General features: G+C 32.4%; 1 protein-coding gene across 4 annotated transcripts in view; it reads left to right on the forward strand.

The window, feature by feature from the left end:
• Positions 1-12,936, forward strand: part of LOC105138157 (glutelin type-A 3-like) — a 52,614-nt gene that overhangs the window by 34,933 nt on the left and 4,745 nt on the right. For 2 of the 4 annotated variants that reach the window (XM_011044170.1, XM_011044171.1), the window contains one exon: positions 12,047-12,126. Coding sequence is in view for 2 of the 4 variants with exons in the window: in XM_011044173.1 (XP_011042475.1) it covers positions 11,875-12,028 (154 nt within the window). In the remaining 2 variants the exon portion in view is untranslated. Of the gene's footprint in view, positions 1-11,874; positions 12,127-12,936 lie in introns of all 4 variants that reach the window. The other 2 variants (XM_011044172.1, XM_011044173.1) reach the window with 2 other exon arrangements.

The raw sequence follows: 12,936 nt of genomic DNA on the forward strand, positions 1-12,936 counted from the left end.
AATGCCGAGAATCATGATATGATTGAGAGCATGAACTAAGAACAAAAATCACAAAAACTAGGCCAAAAATAGAATTTTTTTAGTGCAGACTCGGGTCAATATCTTTCTTATGATAGAGTTCTCTACCTTCATGTTAGATATTCAAACAGGAATATCTTGAGCTTCTGACATCAAAATCAAGCAATTCAAGAGCCTAAAATTATCTACACGTCTAGGACTACAACTTTGATGAAGGAGTCGAAGTAAGATAAAATTATTTTAAAGAATAGAATCTGATAGTAATATGGTTGGTCAAAAAGGATCTATGGGTCTAATTTAGAAATTGAAAAATGCCGAGAATTCTGATATGACTAAGAGTATGATCTAAGAACAAATCAATAAAATTTGTGACGGAAATAGAGTTTTTAGTGCAAATCTCGGGTCAGGATCCTTTCCGTGGCAGAATTCTCTACCTTCATGTTAGATATTCAAACTGGAATATCTTAAGTTTATGATATCAAAATCAAGCAATTCAAAAGCTTAAATTTATCTACCAGTCCAAAACTACAACTTTGATGAAAGAGTCGAAGTGAGATAAAATTATTTTAGAAAACAAAATCTGGCAATAATCTAGTTGGTAAAAAAGGATCTCCGGGTCTAATTTAGAAATTGAAAAATACCTAGAATCCTGATATGACTGAGAGTATGATCTAAGAACAAATCAATAGAATCCTAATATGACTGAGAACATGAACTAAGAACAAAAAAAAAAAACTAGGCCAAAAATAGAAATTTTTTAGTGCAGACTCGGGTCAATATCTTTCTTGCGACAAAATTCTCTACCTTCACGTTAGATATTCAAACAGGAATATCTTGAGCTTCTAATATCGAAATCAAGTGATTCAAAAGCCTAAAATCATCTACGTGTCTAGGACTACAACTTTTATGAAGGAGTCGAAGTGAGATAAAATCATTTTAGAGAACAACATCTGGCAGTAATCTAGTTGGTCAAAAAGGTTCTTGATCTGATAATGCTAAGTATCCAAATCCAATTGAGAATCTGCCCTAAGAACAATGATCCCTAGGACCTAATAAAGGTGTAGGTCAATTTTTTAACATGTCATGAGTGACATGATATACCTAGGATGGTTAGATATCGTACGAAACCGAGTTAGAATTAGAGCATAAGTTGGAACAAAACAAACTGCGACAGCAACGGAACCATTTTTTTTTTCAATGCAAATTCTAAGGGATTTTATTCAACCTTAAAGACTAGATAAAAAAAAAATTAGCATTATAAAGACTCCTAATCAACCTAAGAAAACCTAATGATTTTGGTAGTAAAGGGGAAGGATAAAAAAATAGCTCAAATAAGGTTTGAAAAATATATTTCTTTCTCCTCCGCTTTTGTCAATTTTCTAGCAAACATGAGCTACACTTCTACACTTGGTTTAAAATGGGTATACACCATCTCAAGCATGTGGGGTCCAAAATTGAGTAACAACAAGGGCAATAGCATTATTGAACAAAAGAGAGAAGAGAAAAATAGGAGAAAGAGAGGTATTTGAGACAACTGAATTGATTGTCTTCTTTCTTTGATTTCTAGCTCGTTCACTGTTGGATTGAGTTGAGATTTTGACAGTAGCTTCTAGACACGTTACTCTTCATTTTGAACAGTTGGATTGAAGATTGGTGGTGTGAAAGCTGACCGTTTTGATAAAAAATAGGGCTATCAGTATTATGAGTTTTTCTCAAATACTTCTTCTTTAATCTTGTTGCATTCCAAGAATAAGTTGTTCTTGATGATATGTATGTTGTAACCCTTAGTTAAATCTAAGAAAGAATAGTTGTGAACCCATTATTTGTTTATAGTGGAAGTTTTTAAGTGGACTACTGTCCCGTGGTTTTCCCCCCATCAGGTTTTCTATGTAAAAATCTTGGTGTTGATTTGTGTGATTGTTGCTTTATTTTTTTTTTTGTTTGATTCTAATTTTGATTGCATAAAGAGGGAAAAGAATTGGAACTTGTGAATTGATCTGGGTAGATTGGTGTCCAGTTATTTGTTCCTAGCTTTCCCAACAAAGTGGTATTAGAGCATTGGTTGTGTAGATTGAATTTCTTATACAGTTAAAATGGAAAAGGAAGATTCAGACATGATAAAGCTCACTTCCTCTAATTATTTTCTATGGAAAACAATGATGAAGGATCATTTATATTGCAATGATTTGGCTTTGCCGCTTGAGTGTAAAGGAAAAAAGCTTGATGAGATGGATGAGGCAAAATGAAATAAGATTAATAGAAAGACGACTACTTATGTTAGAAAATCAGTATCTTCTAAGTCCATTAATCATATTTCTTAAGAACATGTCCGTCATACAGTTTGAAAGATGTTGAAAGAAACCTTTGCTAAGGAGAGTGCACAAAACAAGGTTTTTGTAATTAGAAACCTTGTGAATTTGAAGTATAGAGATGGTGAAGATGCTTTAGTGTATATAAATAAATTTCAAGGGTTCTTAAATCAGCTGTCATTGATGAATCTTAAGTTAACCGATGAGATGCAATCATTAATCTTATTGAGTTCATTGCCTAATAGTTGAGAGATTTTGGTGGTGTCACTTGGCAATTCTATTTCGAATGGAAAAATCACTTTGAAAACAGTGAAGGATTGTATCCTTCATGAAGAGAAAAGAAGGATAGGGACAAGCACTTCTGAGTCTCATGCACTTGTTACAAAAAGTTGAGGGAGAAGTCAAAGCATGTTCTCTCATAACAAGTAAGATAGAGAATCCAATAATAGAAAAGAAAAATGAAAGCTAGGAGGAAGATCTGAGTGAAGGAAGGGAATTAAGTGTTATTATTGTGACAAGCCTGGGCGTATTAAAAAACATCGTAGAAAGTATAAAGAGATAAAAAGGGTGAAGATGAAGACAAGAATGAAGAGAATGGTACAACTGCAGTTGTATTTGATGGTGATGTTGCCATTGTTTGTGATGATGATTATGTTAATCTTGCATGTCAGGATACCACCTGAGTTGCAGATTTAGCAGCTTCTTACCATGTTACACCCCGACGTGATTTTTACATATCCTACACTACTAGTGTTGTGGGCATTGGAGACATTTTGTTAGAAACCAATATTGAATGCAAGTTGCTACTCAAAGATTTTAGGCATGTGCCTAAAATGCGCTGCACTTAATCTCTATAGGTACTCTTTATAAAGAATTCTATCGTAATTACTTTGGAGATGGAAAATGGAAGCTCTCTAGAAATTGCTTAATTGTTGCTAAAGGGAAGAAGATGAGTCTCTACATGTCACAAGTCAAGGTGATCAAAGGGGAGGTGAATGCAATTGAAGATTGCTCTACTAATTTATAGCATAAACAACTTGGACATTTAAGTGAGAAAGGCCTTAGTATCCTTGCCAAGAAGAACTACCTTCCATTAAAAGGTATGAACTTGAACACTTGTACTTATTGTTTAGTTGGTAAACAATACAGAGTTACATTTTAAAGATCACCTTCACATAGAAGATCACATGTTCTTGATTTAGTTTATTAGTTTTATTGATGATCACTCTAGGAAATTTATTAGTTTATTGTCTCTTAGAGGTGTATTGTACTTTATTAGTTTTATTGATGATCACTCTAGGAAATTTTAGGCCACTTATTTGAAATCCAAAGATCAGGTCCTTGATGTTTTTAAGGATTTCCATGCCAGAGTTGAAAGAGAAATTGGTACAAAGTTGAAATGTATTCAAGCTGACAATGATGGTGAATACTAGGGTCCTTTTAAGAAGTACTGCAGGGAACATGGTATCAAGTTGGAGAAGACAATTTTTAGGACTCCATAGCAAAATAGAGTGGCTGCGAGAATAAATATAACTATTTTCGAAAGAATTAGGTGTATGCTCGCTCATGCAAAGCTATCCAAGTCCTTTTGAGGTAAGGTAATAAAGACTGCAATTGCTATGATCAACCTTTCTCCATCAGTTCCACTTGATTTTGATATTCCAAATAGAGTTTGAAAAGGAAAAGATGTCTCTTATGCACACATGAGAGTGTTTGGATGCAGAACATTTGTACATATTCCTTGAGATGAATGGTTTAAGCTTGACAACAAAATAAAGTAGTGTATTTTCATAGGCCCTGAAGATGATGAGTTTGGCTATAGATTGTGGGATCCAAAGGAGAAGAAAATTATAAGAAGTAGAGATGTTATCTTCTTTGAAGATCAAATCATTGAAGACTTTGAATAGAAGGAGAAAATAGAGTCTATCACTTGTATTCCATCTAATTTAAATCCAATACCTACTCCACAATTATCTTTGATGCCTGTTAATCATGGGGGAGATTTGTAAAATGATGATAATAGTGGTTTTTTTTATTAAGTCATTAGTTAGTGATCTTGAATCAACTAATGATGATATTGATGTTATTCCTAAATAGGATATATAAGAAGTCAACTAGACCTTGCCAACCTTCTACCAAATATTCTCCTCATGAGTATAGGCTGGTTACTGATAGGGGAGAGCCAGAATGCCTTGATGAAGCTATGTCATATGAGAAGAAAAGTGAGTAGTTGAAAGCAATGCAAGAAGAGATGAAATCCTTGCTTGGAAACCATACTTTTGAGTTACTGAAGCTTCTTAAAGGGATGAGTACACTAAAAAACAAATGGGTGTTCAGGTTAAAAATTGATGAACATTGCTTATAGCCAAGGTACAAGGCAAGATTAGTTTTGAAAGGTTTCAGTCAGAAGAAAGGTATTGATTTTGAAATTTTTTTTCACCAGTGATTAAAATATCTTTAATACAAGTTATGTTTGGCTTACCTGCTAGTTTGAATCTTGAAGTTGAACAACTTGATGTAAAAACTGCCTTTTTCCATGGTGATTTAGATTAGGAGATCTACATGGAACAACCTGAAAGGTTTGAAGGAAAAGGTAAAGAGTAGTTAGTTTGCAAGTTGAAAAAAATCCTATATTGGTTAAAGTAAACTTCAAGATAATGGTACAAAACGTTTAATTCTTTCATGGTAGATCATGGTTATGACAAGACCACTTCTGATCATTGTACATTTATGAAAAGGTTTCTAGATGGAAAATTTATTATTCTTTTATTATATATGGATGATATATTGATTGTTGGCCATGATGCTAAAAAGATTTAGATTCTAAAGGAAGAGTTAAGTAAGTCTTTTACAATGAAAGACTTAGGACTGGAAAAAACAGATTCTTGGCATGAAAATCACACGTGACAGGAAAAAGGAGAAACTTTGGCTATCTTAGAAGAAATATGTTTAAAAGGTATTTAAGAGATTCAATAAGAACAACTTCAAACCTGTTTGTTCTCCATTTACAAGTCATTTTAAACTAAGTTCTAAGCAGTGCCTTCAAGTGATGAAGAAAAAAATGAGATGAAAAAGGTTCTTTATGCATACATGGTTGGTAACTTGATGTATGACATAGTTTGCACAAGGCCGAATATAACTCATGTAGTTGGTGTGGTTAGTCGATTCCTCTCCAATCCTAGTAAAGAACATTGGTCAGTAGTGAAATAGATACTCAAGTATCTCAAAGGTAATTCTAATTTCAGCTTATGTTTTGGTAATAATAAACTTGTGTTAGATGGATACACATATGCAAATATGGTTGGTGATGTTGATTATAGAAAGTCCACATCAAGATATTTGATAAAGTTTGTAAGAGGAGCAGTCTCATGGCAATCAAGGTTGCAAAAATATATTGCATTATCCATTATAGAGGCTGAATATATTGCTCTTACTAAATGGGGGCAAAGAGTTGTTATAGATGAAGAAATTCTTACATGAACTTGGCTTAGTTCAAGAGACCTTCGTGTTGCACTGTGATAGTCAAAGTGCAATTCATCTCAGTAAGCATCCTACTTTTCACTCTAGATTAAAGCACATTGAGATTAGATATCGATGGATTTGAGATGCTATGGAGATGAAGTCATTTGCTATTGAGAAGATCCATACCAATAACAATGTGTCAGATATGATAACCAAACCTCCATCGAGAGAGAAGCTTGAATTTTGCAAAAGGGAAGTAGGCTTGGTAGAGCCTTCTAAATTAAAGCTTACATATTGATCGTTAGTATGACGAATTCCTCACATGGTGCATAAGAGAGAGATTTGTTGTGTGTAGTCCCGCACTATATGATGGTGGAACCATCACATTAATTAAGAAAAGAGGCAGCTGGTTACCTATTTGATTTAAAATGTCTTTGCTATTGTTGAGGGTAGTAGCATTATTGAACAAAAGAGAGAAAAGAAAAATGGGAGAAAGAGAGGTAGTTGAGACAACTGAATTAACTGTATTCTTTCTTTGACTTCTAACTTGTTTATGATTGGATCGAGCTGAGATTTTGATAGCAACTTCTAAACATGTTACTCTTTATTTTGAGTGATTGGATTGAAGATTGGTGGTGTGGAAGCTGATCGTTTTGACAGAAAATGAGGCTGGCAGGATTGTGAGCTTTTCTCAAATACTTCTTCTTTAATCTTGTTATATTCCATGAATAAGTTGTTCTTCATGATATGTATGTTGTAAGCCTTAGTTGAATCTAAGAAAGAACAGTTGTGAACCCTTTATTTGTTGATAGTGGAAGTTTTTAGATGGACTAAAGTCCCGTGATTTTTTTCAAAACGGGTTTTCCACTTAAAAATCTTGGTGTTAATTTGTGTGATTATTGCTTTATATTTGTTAATTGTTTGATTCTGATTTTGATTACATAAAGAATTGGAACTTGTAAATTGTGAATTGATCTAGATAGATTGGTGCCTGGTTATTTGTTCCTAGTTTTCCCAACAAGTGGTTACTATCATTAACATCGAGCTTCTATCAGGCTTTCTCTATTCAAGATTTTCAGGTTACTGATGCCATTACAACATCTTCAACATCCTCATCCAATGTTATAGAATAATATAAATTATACTTTAAAATCTTATCGAATAATTTAAGTTATTGAATTGAGATAGTTCTTTAACATGGTATCAAAGTTTTGATTACCAAGTGGTTACGGGTTTGAATTTCACTAACTCTAATTATTTGATAAAAATCAAGCACAAGGTAATGTTTTGAAGGGACATGACAGAAAATAATATAAATCATATCTTAAAATATTATCTAATAATTTATGCTATTAGGTTAATATAATTTCTTTACATCAGTAATAATCTAAACTGTAGGATCTTTTAAAGTTGTGCAATTGGCTTCACTTCCTTAGTTGGAGCTTGGTTTGGATCTATTATATATAGATGGTCCAATTTTATCTTGGTGAAAAGGTTCGCTTCAGATGGTCCTGTCTCTTCTTGAACCGAAGGGGCAGCTTCTGAAAAGACATGTTTTTGGTGATAATATTGCAGTAACAAACAGGAATCATTCAATTATCTTGGTGAATCATTCAAATTGCCAGAAACAAATCAGAAAGCCAAAGCTGACTTGGTGACCCCGAGTCCTAGCTCATGCACCGAAGAGAGATGCAGTATCAAAATTTGATGCAAGGAAAGCAGCTTCTTAGTCTAGATCCTTAAACCAAACCTGACGAATAGAGATGAGCTCACCATTTTCTGAGAAAACAAAACATGTACCAATTGTATCTTCATACTTGCCAACCTGAGAAACCAAAAAAAGAGAACCAAATTTATATTTGTTCTTGATTTGTCAAGCAACTGAGAAAATACCTGGAACATGCAGGCATGCAGTGCCCTTCAAACTCAACATGAAGGCAAAAATTAGCTACGTCAAAATATATACATGATACCACAAGCCATACCAGCTTCACTTTGTCGTCTATAATCATTATTGGATCCGGAGTGCCAGTACCCTGGAATTCAAACAAATGATTAACTATGACAAAAATGAAAGTTTTTGACATTAAAAATAACATCAACAGAGATCAATTGATTCCAGGGAAAAGGCACACTGAGTCAACATATTTCGGAGCCAAAAAAGGAGTTTAGAAGCCATCATCATCCTTTCCAGCTATTTCCAGCTAAAAACAAAGCACTGTGCCAAGGCTTTTCCTTACCAAATCATTCAAGCAGCACCATCAGCCAAATTTTTTAATAGGGGTTGGTGACAAGTAAGCAAAACGCCTTCTTGTTTATTACATAATTGTAATAAAACATGAATTGCACCAACAAAAAAATCAAAGAAAAATATCCGAACTAGAAAATTACAATTCAAAACACCAACATTTCAGCCTATTTTAGAAAAAGCGCACACAATTTGAATTCAATGATCAAAATGATAACAATAGCATGAACATGTGAACTCAAAATAAGAACATCTCCTCATTAATCGAAAAGAACGAAAAAAAAAATCATAAAGCATGAAATGCAACAAGTAGAAATTAATAGAAAAGTTTCCAAATTGTAAACCACGGTACAGACTGTGTTTCAGCTTAAATAAACCAAAAAAAAATCTAAATTCAATGAGCAAAAATTATAACAATGGCAGGGATATTTAGATTCAAACCCCAGCTAAATTTCAATTTTAACAATGCCCATCAAAGAAATCGAAGGGCGTGGATGCCAAAGAAGTTAAAGATATAATCTTGAGTGTCAAAAGACACGAACAAAAACTTGGCATATTGTAAGAAAGTGATTAATTAGAACGTACAGAAAGAACATATGGTGTCTTTGGAGTAATATCAACTTGAGCAAAGACAGCATCAAGATCAAGAAGAACACACATCAAGATCAAAAAGAGCACAATCTTCTTCTTCTAGTGCTTCTTTATCATCATGGTGCATCAACTCTGCTTCCATTGTCTTTCTCTATGAAAACAAGAAAGACTACACTAGTAAGTTTTATGGCCTATTGGACAAGAGGTTAAACAACTTTTCATGTCAAAATTACTCTTACCCTGATTAAATGAAGAAGGCGGGCTAAAGAGACTTGAAATTGTGATACAGTGAGTGAACTGGAAAACAAGGGTGAGTGCATCTAACTATAATGGCGGCGCCAAACTGGAAAACAAGGGTGAGTGCATATAACTATAATGGCTGCGCCGCGCGGAAAAAGCTGGTCCGTTAGCAATACGGCCGTAAATAGAGCCTGGCCTAGGATTTTTCTTTGCCTTTTTTCCTCCTTTCGCCGTCTTCGTATTTTAAGGTAGGGGTTATGGGAGGGAATATATGAAAACAGTGGCGAAATCGGAGATAAAAGATGTAAAAAAAAAATAGAAAATTAGTCTGACCATTTTTTTAAAATTTGCAACAAATTTACTTGAAAATTATAACCATAAACTTTGAAGCGTATAACATTTTATATCATCGAGCGTTGATTAAAAAAATCAATAAAAAAATTTTCTATTTACTTACAAAATTAATATTATTATATTTTAAATAATGATTAAAATAAGTTTTTCCCTTTTCACCATAATTCTATCAATAAGTTCATTTCCTTTCTTCCATCAAATAAACCGTTAGATAGAAGCTAAAATAGGTTTTCTTACACACAAAAATGTTATAACAATGACTAGATATCTCCCCCGTCTTCTAATTTTATGTAACCACATTAGTGCCTAGTAATTTTGTGAATGTGAGATAGTTCTTTTAAAAAATTATTTTATTATTTGAAAATATGTTAAAATAATATTTTTTATATTTTAAAATTTATTTATGAGAAACAAAAAAATAAAAAATATTAAAATAATAGTACATCAAAAAATTCAAAAATCAACCATGCTTTTCAAAAGTTTTAATTTTGTTTTTCAAATTATTTTTTTATGTTTTTGGATTGTTTTGATGTACTAACCTTAAAAATAAATTCTAAAAAGTAAAAATATATTATTTTAATATATTTTTAAATAAAAAATAATTTAAAAATCAATTTTTATCACACCCACTAAATGACTAAATGTAGCATAGGCAATGTGATATGGTGAGGTGCCCTTCTCCTTCATTTCATGCAACATCTCATAGGCTCAATCTATATTTTTAATTCCTTGATACCCAGCAATGAAAGCAGTATATATATTCACATCAGTTGTGACATTATTTCTCTTCATATCTTCATATCCAAGCGTTTTACCTTGCAAAATCCATCAAGTAGATAAAGCATACGTCTTCACATTGGGCGTGACATTGTTTCTCTTCTTTTCACACAGGGGAAGTGCTAAAACTGTTAGAAATTTGTGGCAAGAGAAAGAGCCCATCATGCTAAACATGTCTAAAATTTGGCAAATTTGGAAAAATTGATTGTTCCTGAACGTGAAAAATCTCTTTCGCAGAAAGTTTTTAGCCCGCTGGGACTCATGATCCCATCAATCTATGTTCCTATTAATTCCACTCAGCTGCAGAACAAGACCCCAGACAGCTTTTGAATGAGGGCAATTAAAGAGAAGATGGCTTCTACGTACCCTCATCGCCACCGCTGCGAAGGAAGCAAACAACGTCCAAATTTCTACCTGAAGAGGCTTGCTTGTCTAGTACTTGTAGATAGTCTATTGAGTACTGCGACCCGTGAAACAAAATTATTTTTTAGTATAAATACGAGTAAATTTAATTGATTAGATTTTAAATTTATTTTTTTAAAATTATAAATATAAATTTTATAAGTTTTAAAACTATTAAAAATTTATATAATTATTAATTTTAAAATTTATAAAATTAATTGAGATATGTCAAAACTAAAATTCACTTGAATACCCTTACTAATCTAAAAACAATTATCCAAGCACTAGTTTATACCAACATATAATAACTCCTTTGCTTCTAACAAAGTTCCAAGCACTCGTGGCAGAGATTTTTTCATCTGAACTAGATTTTCAATTGATCTGATCATCGATTTAAGAGGGAAAAACACCATTGAAATGACACTATACATAATCACCATGACATCAGATCTCGTTGGAGGCCGACACCAATCATTATGTGCCTTTACAGCTACAACATTGGCATCAAGGGGACCTCCCGCTTCATAAGCAAGTCTCACTCGAAAAAAATTGTTTGATTTTTTCTTAAGCCAGGGATTTGTGTTTGGTTTTCCTTTTAGATTTGTATGTGATAAGGAGAGCATGAGAGAGGAGAGACGATGAGCATGATAAGAGAGAATAAGTAGTATGATAATGATTATTTTTAATGTTTTAATATAATATACATAGGGGTGTTATTGTTATTATATTGATTTTTAAAATTTGGTTTGACTCATGATAGAATACATATTAAAAACTTGATTGGAAAATAAAAAAAAAATAAAAATTATAAAATGCTTGCTGCAATTCTTTTAATAAAATATATTATTATTAAATTTATATATTTAAAAATTAATTAAATATTATTTTTTTACTTTAATTTTAATTTATATTAAATGTTGAAATTAATAATAATATAATAACTATAATTATACAACTCGAACTGATTCAACTGCCATAAAGCTTGTGCTGGTATAAGTTTTAGAAAACAACAAAGAAATGACTAATCAATCTAAACCGATAAAAAATGATGCCCCGATCAACTAGAAGTAAAACTCGGGTAAAAAATGGAAGCTAATGCCATGTACTCGCCATAATACACCACCGACGGCACATACATTTCAAGTTTTTTATGTTGCTAGAGGCACTGGCCGCGTCCAGGTTGTGGGGATTGGTGGTAAGCGAGTCCAGGACACCAAAATACAGGCTGGTCAATTACTTGTTGTGCCGAGATTCTTCGTGGTTGCTCAGATTGCTGACAGTGAAAGAATGGAGTTTGTTTCCATTCTCCCTAGTGCAAGGTAATTACAATTTCTATTGGAAAATTAAATTAATATATTGGTTTTAAAAGCCTCATATTGAATCCCAGTATTTTCATATATGTTTATAATTCAATCCCAGTAAGATTCTTGTAGAGTTTGAATTATTGTTAATGTTTTTTTTCTCTCTTGGCAGCCCCGCTGTTGAAGAGTTTGTGATCAAGAAATCAGTGTGGAATGCTTTATCTCTAATAGTTTCACAAGTTGCTCTAAGCGTGACTCCAGAGTTTGAGGATTTTATCAAGTCCAATATGCAGAGGACCACTATTCTTATCCCGCCCATCAATTAAATCTAAAAAATTAAAGTTTGTGAATGATCATCTCCCCTTTGGGTCGATCAGGTTGTAATGAATAATATGTTGAGGTGTTGGATAGCACCATCAGCAATGTTAATTATGACTTTCGAGGATTGCACTAGAACGGTCTCCCATTCAATTACTTTTGAAACTCTTAAGATGTTCAAATCTCTATACAATTATTGATGGGTTTTGGTAGTTATCAAGATATCAAGACATGTTTAATTTTACAATTTAAAAAAATTAATTATTTTTTTTTTAAATTAATATCTTTTTGTTTGTCAAAGAATTATCTTAATCTAATAATTTAAATAATTAGATAAGGTTTAATATATAATTTATATTATTCTCTAATACACCCCTTCAAGTGAAAGTCATTTGAGATTAAAACTTGCATAGATCCACATTATCTTATGCTTAATTTTTATCAAATAAATAGAGATAGTGAGATTCGAACTTGTGACCACTTAGTCATCAAGGCTCTAATATCATGTCAAAGAACCATCTCGACTCAATAACTTAAGTTATTAGGTAAGATCCCAAAATATAATTTATATTATTCTCTAACATTAGTATTCTCATATTATTTTAATATGTTGATATCAAAAATGATTTTTTTAAAATAAAAAAATATTATTTTGATATATTTTCGAGCGTAAAGCACTTGAAAAACAATCACTACCATATTTCTAAACACTCCTAAATTAATGTAGGACATGGTGATAGTCGTGGTGGTGGTATAAAGGTCATCTATATGTAAATAGATAAAAATAGAAAAACAAGTCGTCACTAAACTTTATAGTAATTAGCAAAGCCTAACTAATCTTCAGAGCTTTTAGGTATATGATTAGTCATGAGATAGTAAATATAACAATCACCTTATTTATTTTATCTAAATAAGT

This window comes from Populus euphratica, unplaced genomic scaffold, assembly GCF_000495115.2.
Source record: "Populus euphratica unplaced genomic scaffold, PopEup_1.0 scaffold153.1, whole genome shotgun sequence".
NCBI classification, from domain to species: Eukaryota; Viridiplantae; Streptophyta; class Magnoliopsida; order Malpighiales; family Salicaceae; genus Populus; species Populus euphratica.